The 16,064-nt window shown below is 38.2% G+C and overlaps 1 protein-coding gene across 1 annotated transcript in view; it reads right to left on the bottom strand.

The window, feature by feature from the left end:
* SLC15A5 (solute carrier family 15 member 5) overlaps positions 1-7,353 on the bottom strand; it is a 95,479-nt gene extending 88,126 nt beyond the window's left edge. The window contains 2 exon segments of the mRNA XM_019960123.2: positions 4,229-4,462; positions 6,995-7,353. Coding sequence (XP_019815682.2) covers positions 4,229-4,462; positions 6,995-7,353 — 593 coding nt within the window.
* Between the last annotated feature and the right edge of the window lie 8,711 nt (positions 7,354-16,064).

Raw genomic sequence — 16,064 nt, 5'->3', positions numbered from 1 at the left:
TACAAAATAAGTGCTTCCATTAGTGTTTAGCTCTATTTCTTTTCAAAAATCCAGACCATGTGTGGAATTCTCTTTTCTTAAGTCTCTCGAACTGTTTTCAAAATTCTGAAGCACTTGGTAAAAATGCACATTCCCCAGCTATGCTCCCAGGAAATTCTGATCTGAGAAGTTGGAGGTAGGGACATGGGCAATGTTTTTTGTTTGTTTGTTTTGTTTTTTAATTAATTTTTATTGGCATATCATTACTTTACAATGTTGTGTTAATTACTACTGTACTGCAAAATGAATCAACCATACACATACATATACCCTCTCCCTTTTGAATTTCCTTTCCATTCAAGTCATCACACTGCATTAAGTAGAGTTTTGGGGAACATTTTTTAATAAAATCCTCAAATGATTCTTAAAATCAGGCAACACTGCTTGAGAGCAGTGGTTCTCAAACCTGACTACTTAGGCAGCTTAAAAAAAAAAGCCTCTGGTTCCCACCTCAAATTAACATGATCAGAATTTCTGGTGGCAGGGTCCAGGCATCAGTATTTTTAAGCTTTCCTGGACATCTAGGTTTGAGAATCACTTCTTTCAGACAATACTCTAATACTCCCTGGTGGCTTAGCTGGTAAAGAATCCACCTGAAATGCAGGAGACCCAGGTTTGATCCCTGGGTTGGGAAGATGCCCTGGAGAAGGGAATGGCAACCCACTCCAGTATTCTTGCCTGGAGAATCCCATGGACAGAAGAGTCTGGTGGGCTACAGTCCATGGGGTTACAAAGAGTCAGACACAACTAAGTGACTAACTTTCACTTTCTCTCAGACAATACTTTAGTAAAATATTACAACAGGTTTGAAAAAAAAGGCTGTGGGATAATGATTTTTTACCTCTAGTATTTTCCTAAGATAAAAAATATTAAATTTGAGCAAGTATTTTAAATCAGAACAGTTTAGTAGGAGACATATATTATGTAGAGTCAAACTGAGTACCAGATAGTCAAAATTTCAGGGATGGAATAATTCAGTCTCTAGACTTTTACAAGAAATTTACCAATATCCTATTTGAGCCTTTACAGCATGTAGAATTCACTCTGGTAACTGGTTCACAACAGACTATGATATGCAGACGGGATGCAAATTATCAGGTGAAGTAAGCAAAGATATGAGTGAGTGTTAGTCGCTCAGTCATGTCCGATTCTTTGCGATCTCATAAACTGTAGCCCACCAGGCTTCTCTGTCCATGGAATTCTCCAGGCAAGAATACTGGAGTGGGCTGCTATTCCCTTCTCCAGGGGATCTTCCCGACCCAGAGATAGAACCTAGGTCTCTTGCATTGTGGACAGATTCTGTACCATCTGAGCCACCAGGGAAACCCCAAGTAGAGACGTGAGGGAGCAAGATTTAAGTTTAACTGTGGTAGGATTTGAAATTACGGTCATGAACAGACTTAATTATTCACCATTCAGTTTGATTCCGGAAAAGATTCTGCACAGGTGTATTTACTCATATGATCTCCAGTATGGTAACTCTTAATTGTACACCTCAGCGTTTGGAAAATACTGAAAGAGCCAGGTTCAGTTCTGGGTGATGGCACGAGCAGAAGCTGGCAGATTACTGTGCCTCTTGATTTCAGGGAGCTTAGCTTTATTCTTTCAATGAGGTACATATTTGAGGATAATCCAGTACCAGATGGTGATGTTGGCTGGGAGAGGTTTTCTCACCTACATTTGGCAGCTCCACTCGGAAGTGGTGCTTTCAGTGCCTGAGACTTCCAGTCTACACTATTTCACATGATCGTTAGGTGGTAGAGATGCAATGACACATCTCATTAAGGGTCCCGTAACTATGAACATCTGACATCTGTGCTGAAACCGGAACTGGATGCAACCTTCAAGTGGTTATGGATTCAAGTGGTATGTTGCTTTTTCAAAAGCCACTACTGAAATTCATTATATTAACTAGGCTTGTCATTTCTAGGGGCATTTTTGACTTGAAGAAATAGACGATAAATCAAGGAGCGGCTCATTTTAAAGATGACCTTCTCCTAAATGGCCTTCCTCTTTCCCAGAAGTTGGACAATGACTTTAGCTGATGACTTACTCATCATTGAATAACATTGGTCATAGCTACCCTGATTTGAAAACCTATAATGTGCCCTGGTACTTTGCATAAAAACTCCACAACAGCCCTCCAAAGCATCCACATTCTGTGGCTGAGGGACCCGGGGCTTTGAGAGGTGAAGAAACTTGCTGAAAACCTAAGACACCTAAGTGACACAGCCGGGTTCCTGCCAGCTGCCTGGCTGCCCAGCAGGGGTTCTATCCATCTTGCCACCAACCCCTGCAGTATGTACAAGAATAGAACGAACATTCATTTCTATAAACTGCAACAAGCAGCTGTTCATAAAAGTTTTTCCATAGTTTAGTATTTGAACTGAGAAAGAAAAAACAACCATCTTCAGCCTTCAAGGAGCTTATTATTTCTACAGTCTTTCATCATGTTAAAGAATAACATTCTGATTCTTTATATCCCTTTCACAGAACCCTTAATTTAAAAAAAATGTTGCATTATGCCTTTATTGGAGATTTTAATGAAATCAGAAAATAATAAGTAACCCAATATAAAGGTGTTCATCTTAAATGTGGCCTGGCTCCAGAAATTCATTTTCACCCTATTCCTCATCCCCCTTTCCAATGTCCTAAAGCACAAACCCATTGGGTGTCCCCTCCGTTTCCCTGAGGAAATATTTCATTCATATAATGTCTCCTTTGTAATCAACGCTGAGAAATGTCACTTTGATTAAACACAATTCTGAATGACTAAGACCACAGTACAATAAATTCTCCAGAGCTATCTTTCAGAACAACTGATTGCTCTCTAGTCTTAATCCTCCAGAGTCTTATTTAATCAAAATGATGTTGCTAATTAAGGATTAAAACCTCCGAATAGAATAAAAAAGAAAGATTTTTCTTTCTCCTTTGGGCAGGTCAAGGAGGCAGAATTTGCTGTAAGAAGTAGAGTTCCTTCCACCTTTGGTAAAATAGCATTATTCTCTTTCGTCTGGACTTAATCCAAAATGGGCCTGAGTGCTTTGTAATATTAATATAATATGGCAGGAGGGTGGGGAAAAGAAAAGGAAGGAAGAAAGAAAGACAGAAAGAAAAAAGGAAATGTCTCAGATAGCTACATGTAATAATACCTAAATAATATTTATTATAATTTTTTCATTTAATGCTTTAAATATGAGTTCTCTTTAGACATTTTGTCTGATCCTATTTCTGCTTTGCTTTTATCTATTGCTAACACTGGTGGAAAACGCAATATTTTAGAAAAATGTTGCTAACTCATTTCACAGAGAAGAGGAAGAAAGACAACATATCTCATATACCTGATATCCATTAATGAATGACAATAACAACAAAGTTCTCTACTAAGTGTTGAACTACATTTTCTTAAGATCAAAATTTCAACTTTTTTCTTGAATTTGCATTTGATAATTAAAATTGGTTCTTTAGAAACACATAACACTGTAAAAGAACTCACTGGGAGAGAAAGACTCATAGAAATGTGGTTTGATTTCTATGGACTAGAAGTTCTGTCAGGTGCTGGGGGTGGAGTGAATGTGAAATAGAGATGTTGGTTGATGCTTTAATGGATATTTAAGAAGTAAAATTCTTCTTCCATCCTTCTCATCTTCTTGCTGAATTTATAATCCCTGCCGAATTAGTCTATTACAATGTAGACATAACTAAGAAAAACAAGTTATTGATTACTGCTATGTGCCATGTTCTCTACCAGCAATATACATATTATTACTTCTAAGAAAATCCAAGAAGAGGTATTATGATAACCCTTCAGAAATGGTTAAACTCATAAAGAATAAATGACATTACTAAGATCAGGCAATTGTGTAGAGCTGAGATTTCCACCAAGGCCTGTTTGACTCCAAAACCATCTTCTATTCAATACAACACACCATCTCACACTTGTTTATGTGGAGGACAAATTCATCAATGTGTTTCAAGAAGGTGCCATTAAGCTGTATTGGTCTATACCTGACTCGTAGGCTCCTGGGACTACTGGCTTAATCACTGTCACAGGTATTATCTCACTGTCATCCAGCCCAATCAATGGCAAAGGCTGAATGACTGCCATCAAAATGGACCCAGAGAGCAAACAATGAGAAATGCACAAAGGGAAAAGGATGTTATAAGCCTGTTTTCTCTCCTAGCTAGCTCTACTTCCCAGTTAAAAAGGGATGTTTGTTTCTGGGATCCACACTCCTGAAGGCTGTAAGCACCCAATGGACAGACTACAGCTCTGATTCCTCCTGTGCCGAGGCAGACGGCCAACAGTGCTACGTGAAACAGCCTTGTCTGCTCTTTTTTGGGTACGTTGTTAATCAGATGGTGAGTGCCCATGTAGAAATCCTCCAAGGGAAAGGAAGCCACAGATAATAAAGCAGTGCCCGTAGATGGAGAAAAAGAGAAATAAATATGCATAGACCACTGACTCACCAAAGCACACCAGAAATAAAGTTTTTCTTCTGAATGTAGCCTCGTCTTGTGATAGTCTTATTAAAATATTAATCATGGCAATTCTGGAGGCAATATAATTTTCCTAAAAGTAAATATTTCCCTCAATATGTGTTTTTAATGAATCCAGAGTCCTAGTTTATTTTTCCCTCAAACTCAAACCACCTCTCAGAATATATAAACAAATCATGTCCATTTGGGAGGAACTTTTTATTTTGTATTGGAGTATAACCGATTAACAATGTTCTGATAGTTTTAGGTGAATAGCAAAGGGACTCAGCCATACATATACACACACTGCTATGTTTAAAACAGATAATCAACAAGGACCTATTGTACGGCACATGCAACTCTGCTCAGTGTTATGTGGTAGCCCGTATGGGAGAAGGGTTTGGGGGAGAACACATCAAGTCCATTTAAACAAAATTAAAACAATTCAGAAACACCTGATGTGAGATAATAAAGATGTCTGCACTCCCACCCCTCAGAGAAAACCATCTTTCACAACGGTTATTTGTTCTTAATCAATAGAGACAGAAAACGCTATGATCTTAAGCAACTCAGAAGCCTGTTAAAGAAAACTTTTGGTTTTTTTTTTAACGTGAATTGCTTATATTTTTCTTTTTTAAATTTTTTGTTGGAGTATAGTTACTTTACAATATTGTGTTAGTTTCCACTGTATAGCAAAGTGAATCAGCTCTACGTCTACACATACATATACATATATCCCCTGTTTTTTTTAATTTCCTGATGTCCATCAACAGAGGAATGGATAAAGAACATGTGGTACACAATATACAATGAAGTATTACTCAGCCATAAAAAGGAATGAAGTTGGGTCATTTGTAGAGGCACATATGAACCTAGAGACTATCATACAGGGTGAAGTAAGTCAGAAAGAGAGAAACAAATACCGGATATCAACACATACATGTGGAATCTAGAAAAATGATATAGATGATCTTATCTGCAAAGGTGATTGGCACTGATGTATATGTACACTGCTATGTAGTCTGTTACCAAGTAAAAAAGAGTAAATCATGCTTAAATGCCTCCTCATCAGAAAATATTCCCTGATACAGAAGAGCAGGCTTGTCACTATCTAGTCTGTCCTGTCCACTCCCCCAGCTTTATTTTTCATCATTGTGCATTACCACCCAACAAAATAGCTATTTCTTGATTTTCTCGTGTCCCATTTGAGAAAGTTAGCTTCATAAGAAAAGAGACTGCCTTCTTCTCTATTACATTCCAGAATCTGGAACAATGCCTAGTAGTCAATGAGAAACATTTGTGGAATGGTGAATGAGTATTTGCCATGCAGTGACTTAGTTTATGTTTCACAGAACTGAAGCAGTTTACAAGTTTGAATCACACTCTGATCGATTTAGTGAATGGTACTTGGCCATCTGATATAAATGTACATAGGCTGAGTATCTGCTACCCATCACTTCCTCATCATCTTCCCTCTCACCCAAAACTGCATTTCTGCTGCACTGGTTGGTTTTGATGAACTACCTTCCTAAGTTTCTCAGCTCAACTTGGAGTTAATTTCTGTCCTTCCCTCATATTTGTGCTCTTATTTAGTCGATGAGGTTTTTTGTTGTTGTTGTTTTATGCTCTTTCCTGAATTGATACTTCTCCATCAACTAGACCAGCATCCAGAGATTTTCTGTTTTCTCTAATCTCTCACTGTGATTGTTTATTGGAAGATTTCCCAAACGTGTTCATCTCATCTTCAGTAATTCCTTTGTGTCTAGAAGACCATGTTGAACTTCACAGTCTAAATTTCTAAACTGTTCATCAACTTGGTCTCTATACCTTATCAAACAAACTTGATATTTTACCAATATTGCTTGCAATCACTTTGCTCCCAAAATTTTAAGGATATATTTCTTTTTTTGTTATGTAAAGTAGCACAGGATAGTGTTAAATTCACTCATTTTTTTAGCAGGTAACCATAGCTCATAACATGGAAATCATGTATCAAATGCAATCTTAATTACTATATGACTAATTAAAAGATCACTTTTTTCATGAAAATGTTTCTCAGTTATTCTACATGAACTTCAAAACACCTTTTTAGCACATTTCATTTTAATTGTGAAGCAAATAAACATCACATTTCACATAGAATTTGTCACAAATTTGGGCTTGTGATAGGAAGGGGGAAAAGGAGGGCATTCTACAGAAGACAGACATTTGAAGAGATAATTAATATAAAATATAATCAATGCAATGATAAAGGTATCAAAGCAACTTCTAACACACAGAGACACACATACATACATACACACTTACTAGTATCCCTCAAATTATACAGAGAATAAAATAAATTGAAACAACATTCTAGGCTCATTTATTACACTTTATGCTAAAAACAAGGTGGGAATAATGTAAATCAAACATTCTAATAAAAATCCACTAAAATAAGTTGTAAAACAATCCAGTCAGAAGTGGACACTCACCTAGAAAATGCAGAAATAAGCAAATATGGACCAGCTTGTTTCTTCCTAGGCAGACATCAGCAAGCCAACCTGCAAACACCCGGGTAAGGATTGATGCTCCAATAAGACACAAGTTCAAAATGGCGGCCTGGTAATTGCCATAACCAAGCTTGACAGTACAGAAGGGAATCATATTGCAGACGACTTCAAAGAAAGTGAACCTCTCACACAGCTCTATTAGAAGTAAACAGATTCCAACCTGAATTTTTTTCACAGAGTATGAGGAAAACAAATAACCAATATGTCTTATGGTTTTCTCCTTCTCAATGCTGGGATTTAAAGGCACCCTCTCATCGGTGTTTTTAAAGCCTGTAACAGACATGACTACCCTCCTTGAATACTACTTAAGTTAGTGGTTTGAACTTGGTGATTTTTGCCCCCATCCCTCTTATGAAAAAATAAATAAGATCTTTGCTTTGAATTTCACAACTCCATGCTAAATTTCATAAGGCTTTTTTTGCACCTTAATGTTCATTTTGATGATCCAAGAGAACCTGAGAAGAGACATGAGTATTTAAACCATGGTAGCTCAGTGTGGCCAAATCCGATTTGTTTGTCTAATTACTTAGAGGCTAAATTAGGCTTTTCCTCTAAAATTTATACTGAATTACATGAATCCAGTTTCATACATGTGGAAACTCATCTGCCTCACACTGATAAAGGTTTAAATACGGAGGCAGAAGAAGCAGTTTTTCAGGAGAATTTGAGCACTAGATCAAGAAATAATTTGAGCCTAATAATTTCTGATACTTTAATTAAAACAAGCCAGAACAGTACCTAGAGATAAAGCGCGAAAGGAAATCTGTTTGGAGGGGGCAGGATACCTTATCATTATTACATTTCTTGTTATTTTTGGTTGGAATTCTGATAAGAAAGCTAATTAGGTAACAAAAGTGCTAGTACATTTAGGTAACAAGCAGAGTTTGCAAGAAAGTAATTTAAGTGCACTAATGAAAGGAGAAATTTTTAAACAAAAACCGTGTTCCTTTAAGTTGACCCCATGCTTGTAGAACAGCCTCTCAGAGGAAATCAGAATGAAAAGGCGCTATTTGATTCATTATTAGTCAGCAAGAGGGGTACAGCAGCTATCCTACACATGCTTTGGGGAATATTGACTCTGGTATCACCCTGACCCTCCAGCTGGGTGAATGGATGTTAACATTCTATTTTGGAAAGCAGGAGAGCACAAATTAAGCTAAAAAAGCAGCAGTAAAAAGATAACATTTTAACAGTTAGGAGTTTAGCAGAAGGACATAGGAAGACAAGGGAGTAGAATTATTGGGTCAAAGTCATAATAATTCAAAACATAGGGGGTGAGTACAGAAATGTTATTTTCATATTGGAGTCGAAAGCTGAAGACTGACAAAGACTTCTGACTGTGATTCTTTGACCTGAGAGATTGGGTGCAAAACTCTTTGTGTCGGCCTCCTCTAAGGGTCTGATTGGGATGGTGGCTATCTTCACCAGCTCAGCACTGCTTCTCCCCCTTTGGTTAACAATGCCTTGTTTTTCCTTTGTGTGGAGTAATCATGCAATTTCTTATCCAAACTTACACATATTTGTGAGCGAAAGTGATGCTATTTATAGTTATTCCTGAAAAACAGGTACACCCTGGGATTGTGTAGGGCAAACCCCAAAGTGTGGTCCTCCTTACCTTTGAGGAATGACTTCCTTCTATTCCACGAGATCCTGGTGGGGCTTTCTTCTTGCCAAGGGAGATCAGCATAGGTCTAAGATGGCTGTTTCGCTGTTTCTCCACAAGGAATTTTAGTCATAAGTGGACTGATAAGATTAGACCTGGTGGAAGCCGAGTCTGATGGTACTACCCAATAGGGATTGTCCATGTGCCCCTGATGGAGAGCTTAGGACTGTTCTGGTTCACATTCTTCAGGGAGACATGGTTAGTTTTTCCTTCTGTAAAGGATTCAATTTCTTTTCTTAAGACAAATCTTTATTATATTTGTTACCATACTGCTTCTGTTTCATGCTTTGATTCTTTAGAGTGCCATGTGGGGTCTTAGCTCCCTGACCAGGACTTAAACCCACACTCTCTGCACTGAAGGCAAAGTCTTAACCACTGGACCACCAGGGAAGTCCCAGGACTCAATTTACAATCAGTTTTGGTTTAAATTAGCCCCCTTTGATTTCTGTGGCTTACAAAGAACCCTCAGTGATACTGTTTTTTTTTTTCCCACCCCAGATGGAAGGGAAAGATCGTCCCCAGCCACTGGTTGATATATTAATACTTAGCCAGTACGTGACAAAGAACTCCTGCAGTGTGATTTCACAAGCAGGGTAGCACCACCTCTTACCGGGGCCTGGTGATGATTGTGTTTGAATTCTTTGGCTCCTGTGTGCATTCTTGCCCAAGGACATGACTCAGGTGGTGGGAACCTGTCATCAGGGGATGGTTACCAGGGAGTGTGCAGTGTGTGCTCTGTCACTAAGTTGTGTCTGACTCTTGGTGACCCCGTGGACGGTAGCCCACCAGACTCTTCAGTCCATGGGATTCTCCAGGTAAGAACCCTGGAGCAGGTTGCCATTCCTTCTCCAGGGATTGAATCCTTGTCTCCTGCATTGGCAGGTGGATTATTTACCACTGAACCACCTGGGCTTCCCCAAAGCAACAGTATTTGCTGAGTAAAGTTGAAACAATAGGAAAGCATTTCTCAATACTGAGCTCAGAATGAACTTAAAGGACAAGTCTCAACTCCACTTGAGAATAACACTTGGCCAGAAATACTGAATACTGTCGTTATGAATACACTTGAGTCCTTAAGTGGAAATTTAGGCATACTTTAGCTTTATACAATCCTATCCTAACACCAACACCCTCAGGCTTGTTTTCTGTCCTTCCCCCTCCACGCCACCCTTAATAAAGTGACATTGCCCCCCCCCCCCCATTATAGAAATAAGTACACACATTAGATACAATTTGGAAAATGTCTAAAAATAGAAGGAAAAAAACTGAATTTTTTGAAGCATTTCCTTTGATGTTGTCCCTTCATGGCTAGTTTTTATTAGCAAGGTTTAAATATTTCAGTTGTATAATTGTATACAATTATTGTATAATATGTTTTCTACCCCTTTTGTAGGTAATGTTATAAGCAGTTTAACATGCCATTGCAAACTCCTTGTAAACATGAATTTTTATGGTTGCATTAATAGACAGATGCATGGCTTACTTAACTATTCCTCCACTTGGGGTTAGTTACATTTGTCTCAAATCAGTTATGTCAATCTTTCTTTAACTCTGGACCCTGAGCCCACATTTAAAAGAGAAGGCACCTTATAAGCAAAAATTTAATGAATATTTGTGCATAAAAGTTCTCATTCCCTGACTACAACCTTAGGCTAGTTCTCAGAAATAACATCACTGGGTTAAAGTGTGGGAAAGTTTTTAGACATCTTGATATTTAATGTCAAATTATAATACAAATCAGGCATGTTTTGAAATTAAAGAGCCTGTATCATTTTTAGAATGCAAAATTTTACTTATCATATTTAGTAGAGGAAATTTATTATAATACATATTTAGTATATATATTATTTATATTATATATTTATAATATATATTATACATATAATACATATTTAATGTATCATATCTAATAGAGGAAATTAGTCAAAGGCCTATTTGATAACCTAATGACCACCCATGATTTTTACTGAGCACCCAGTGCCTGAATGTATCAGATTCCACAAGGGTTTCATTGGAAATGTACCAGAAATGTAAGCCCTACTTTTAAGGAGAATATTTTTAACAATTTTAAATTTTTAATAATTTAAAAAGCATTTCTATAAAATATCCCAAAGTTGATTATAAATTCTGAGAAAACTGTATTGTCTTTCAAAATGATTTTACAGTATGTTGGTGTAATAATTTCAAATTTGATATGTACTTATGGAATAATTTTTCATAAGTCCTCTCTAGGCGTTTAAAAATTTTTTTTAATTGAAGGATAATTGCTTTACAATGTTGTGTTAGAATAAGCATTTTTAAGGGAATGGTGGGAATGTAAATTGGTACAACCACTATGGAGGACAGTACAAAGTTGCCTTTAAAAAACTAAGAATAAACCTATCACATGACTCACCAATCCTACTACTGGATATATACCCTGGGAAAACCATAATTCAAAAAGACACATGTACCCCCAACGTTTATAGAAGTACTATTTACAGTAACCAAGACATCGAAGCAAATTAAATGTTCATTGACAGATGAATAAATAAAGCTGTGATATATATATGCATGTGTGGGTGCTAAGTTTCTTCTGAGACTCTATGGACTATAGCCCACCAGGCTCCTCTGTCCAGGGGAATCTCCAGGCAAGAATACTGGAGTGGGTTGCCATGCCCTCCTCCAGGGGATCTTCCTGACCCAGGAATGGGACCCAGTCTCTTGTATCTCCTGAATTGGCAAGCCAGTTGTTTATCAATAGTGCCACCTGGGAAGCCACATATGTATCTATTATATATATATATATATATATATATGTATATACACACTACTACTACTACTACTACTACTACTACTAAGTCACTTCAGTCGTGTCCGACTCTGTGCGACCCCACAGACGGCAGCCCACCAGGCTCCTCCGTCCCTGGGATTCTTCAGGCAAGAACACTGGAGTGGGTTGCCATTTCCTTCTCCAATGCATGAAAGTGAAAAGTCAAAGTGAATTCATTCAGTTGTGTCCGACTCTTCCCTACCCCATGGACTGCAGACTACCAGGCTCCTCTGTCCATGGGATTTTTCAGGCAAGAGTACTGGAGTGGGTTGCCATTGCCTTCTCCGAGATATATATATATATATATATATATATATATATATATATATATATATATAATACATATATGCACACACACACACAGTGAAATACTACTTGGCCATAAAAAACAAAAGTAATGCCATGTGCAGCAACATGAATGTAACCAGATATTACCATACTAAGTGAAGTAAGTCAGAAAGAGAAAGACAAATACCATATGATATCTCTCACATGCAGAATCTAAAATAAGATACAAATGAACTTATTTACAAGATAGAAACAAATTAATAGACATAAAAAACAATTTATGGTTACCAAAGGGCAAAGAGAGACGGATAAATTAGGTGTTTGAGATTAGCAGATACAAATTACTATATATGGGAGAAGGCAATGGCACCCCACTCCAGCACTCTTGCCTGGAAAATCCCATGGACAGAGGAGCCTGGTGGGCTGCCGTCTATGAGGTCGGGAAGAGGCGGACACGACTGAGCGACTTCACTTTCACTTTTCACTTTCATGCATTGGAGAAAGAAATGGCAACCCACTCCAGTGTTCTTGCCTGGAGAATCCCAGGGACGGGGGAGCCTGGTGGGCTGCCGTCTATGGGGTCGCACAGAGTTGGACACAACTGAAGCGACTTAGCAGCAGCAGCAGCATGCTTCAATAACAAATACTCCTTTGATTCTCAAAGATAGTTTTCTCTGTGTTCTTAAGACACTGTGTACATCTTTCTTAAAAAATAGTTTTTAATTAGTTTGCATTTTCTTCACTGACCGTGTGTTGAGAATAGGGGCAGTTTCGTGTTTATCTTTATACCTCACTGCCTAGAACAGTGCACGGAATGTTATTTCACTTTGTGTCTAGTGGCTAAGAGTGAGTATGACATACCAGACAGAAATAACATTTACTCATGCAGTTCTACAAGAAGTGCTGCTTATTTATTTGTTTTTTTAAAATCTGCTACCAGATCTTGACTCTAGTAATTGGGTAGAATACACTTGATGTCTATATATGAATACATGACTAGTTGACTTCCTGAGAGAATAAATGAAAAAACAGTTTAAGATGAGATATTCTTAGGATGTTTTGAAGGAAACAAAGGCATTGTTATGCACCTAATGAACCCTATCTGACCACTAGCAATATTTACTGAGCACCGGGTAGCTACCAGGTCCTGGGGAGCCCATGATGACAGAATAGCAAACTTGGCTGGGTAGGGGTAACCATACAGTGAGGAATATCAACAATTAAGCAAGAACTACACTCCAGAGAGTTATGTGCTGTGGTGGAAGAAGAAGAGAGTGCAGTAGAGCTTATAGCAATGCTAGCTGTCGGGGAGCAGGGGGGCAGGATATGTATGCATATGGTTGATTCACTTTGCTGTACAGCAGAAACTAACAACATTGTAAAGCAATTATACTCCAATAAAAAAAAAAGTCCACAGAAATATTTCCATGGAAGTGATACCTGTGCTTGAATCCCCTGCGTGCATGCTCAGTCGCTTGAGTTGTGTCCAACTCTTTCTGACTCTGTACTGTAGCCTGCCAGGCTCCTCTGTCCATGGGATTCTCCAGGCAAGAATACTGGAGTGGATTGCCATTTCCTCCTCCAGGGGATCGTCCCTGTTCAGGGATCCAACCGGTGTCTTCTGTGTCTCCTGCATTGCAGGTGGATTCTTTACCACTAGCACCATCTGGGAAGTCCTTGAAATCGCTTGAAAGTGAAAGTGAAGTTGCTCAGTCATGTCTGACTCTTTGCGACCACATAGACTGTAGCCTACCAGGCTCCTCTGTCCATGGGATTTTCCAGGCAATAGTACTGGAGTGGATTGCCATTTCCTTCTCCAGGGGATCTTCCCAACCCAGGGCTCCAAGCCGGGTCTCCCACATTGTAGACACAAGCTTTACCGTCTAAGCCACCAGGGAAGTCCTAACTGTCCTTAGAAGGATACAGTTCACCCTTGGGAAATGTATAAAATGAGGCTTGTTTCTAAGGTTGTATTACTTTTTGCTGTGCAGCAAAGTGAATCAGTTGTATATATATATATATCTCCACTCTTCTTTAGATTCTTTCCCCATACGGTCATTACAAAGTATTGAGTAGAGTTCCTTGTGCTATACAGTAGGTCCTTGTTAGTTACCTATTTTATATATATTAATAGTAGTTTGTATATGTCAATCACAATCTCCCCATTTTCTTCACCGGCCATGTGTTGAGAATAGAGGCAGTTTCATATTTATCTTTATATGCCTTTTCCTAGAACAGTGCCTGGAATATTATTTCAGTTTGTGTCTAGTGGCTGAGAGTGGAAAAGAGTCTTCTCTCCCTTTTTCCCCTTGGTAACCATAAGTTTGCTTTCTACATCTGTGACTATTTTTGTTTTGTAAATAAGTTTATTTGTACTATTTTTTTAGATTCCACATATGTGATATATGATATTTATCTTTCCCTGTCTGACTTACCTCACTCAGTATGACAATCTCTAGGTACATCTTTGTCACTGCAAATGGCATTATTTCATTCTTATTTTATGACTGAGGAATATTCCATTGTATATATATACCACATCTTCTTTATCCATTCATCCATTGATAGACATTTAGATTGCTTCAATGTCTTGGCTATTGTAAACAGTGCTGCAATGAACATTGGGGTGCATGTATCTTTTTGAATTATGGTTTTCTCAAGGTATATGCCTAGGAGTGGGATTGCTGGATCATAGGATAGCTCTGTTTTTAGTTTTTTAAGGATTCAAAAGGCTTAGATTGGGGAGCTCCAAGGTCGGGGAGAAAAGAGTCAGGAAGCTAAGGGATAAGAAAAAATCTAGGTCATAAATGGCTTTATAATATTGAATTTGGACTGGGTCCTGAAGTCATCCCTCTTTTATATATTGAACCCATTGAATAGAACAAATTTCTACAATAATGCAGGATACAAAAGGCTAAAATCTTTCATACCAAATCATTTTTTTTCCACTCACGATCAGAAGTATGGACCCCAGTTAAGAGGTATTGACAAAACTCAGTAATTCCTAACTACTGCTTTTACTACTGCCACTACCTAAAATACTAGCATAGTAACCTAGGCAAAAATGAATGAAAAAAAGAAATGCCAGGATTTGCTAGAAAATTGAAGGTAGAGTCTTTAGTACTAATTGGATATGTATCCTGCCCGTGTTCTTGTCCGGAGAATCCCAGGGATGGGGGAGCCTGGTGGGCTGCCATCTATGGGGTCACACAGAGTCGGACACGACAGAAGCAACTTAGCAGCAGCAGCAGCAGCATGATGAAGTAAGAGTGTCAAGGAGGATGAGTACATTACATAGCAGACATTGCTGTGGATAGTCGTACTGTTCAACACTAAGGAACAGAAAAAAGTTAAGTGAAATTGAAAGTGGCTCAGTCATGTCCAACTTTTTGCAGCTCCATGGACTATACAGTCCATGGACTTCTCTAGGCCAGAATACTGGTGTGGGTAGCTTTTCCCTTCTTCAGGGGATCTTCCCAACCCAGGGATGGGACCCAGGTCTCCCGCATTGCAGGCGGATTCTTTGCCAGCTGAGCCACAGGGGAAGCTCAAGAATACTGGAGTGGGTATCCTATCCCTTCTCCAGCGGATCTTCCTGAGCCAGGAATCGAACCAGGGTATCTTGCATTGCAGGCAAATTCTTTACCAACTGAGCTATCAGGGAAGCCCACTAAGGAACAGAGCTGGAGTCAAACTATCTCTACCATTTGATATATTGGGGCACCTGCAGAATATCCAATCAATGATGAAACAGGGAAATGGAGTTCCCTTTGTGTATATGTGGGAAGAGTTACTTCCTGCTTTGAGTGGAAATGAAACATAACCCCAATGACATTTTGTAACGATGTTAAATATTCCAAAGCAAAAGTATTTCAGAACATTGCTGTTTAATCACCTCTACTGAATAATACATATATTTCATGGGAATTTATGGAGCACCATGTCATACCTTTGAAAAGCACCTAGAGAAGACTATAGGAGACTATAGCCTCTGCTAAACATATGCCAGGATGATAACCTTAAGAAAAAGTTAACATTTTTATTCAAGAAAGAAAATGGATTTGTTTTAGTTGTTTCAAAATTCATCACAAGATGTAATCTATTTTAAAATTTTAATTTTTTGAGTCACTATTTCTAAAATTTTGCCAAGTCTACTAAACAATTTGTTATTTTTAATACTAGATTATATCTTCACTAAAAGAAAAAAGGAAGCAGTTGAATCATGTACTAT

The sequence above is a fragment of the Bos indicus genome, chromosome 5, assembly GCF_029378745.1.
Source record: "Bos indicus isolate NIAB-ARS_2022 breed Sahiwal x Tharparkar chromosome 5, NIAB-ARS_B.indTharparkar_mat_pri_1.0, whole genome shotgun sequence".
Lineage (NCBI taxonomy): Eukaryota > Metazoa > Chordata > Mammalia > Artiodactyla > Bovidae > Bos > Bos indicus.
This window is presented reverse-complemented; position numbering and strand designations above follow the sequence as displayed.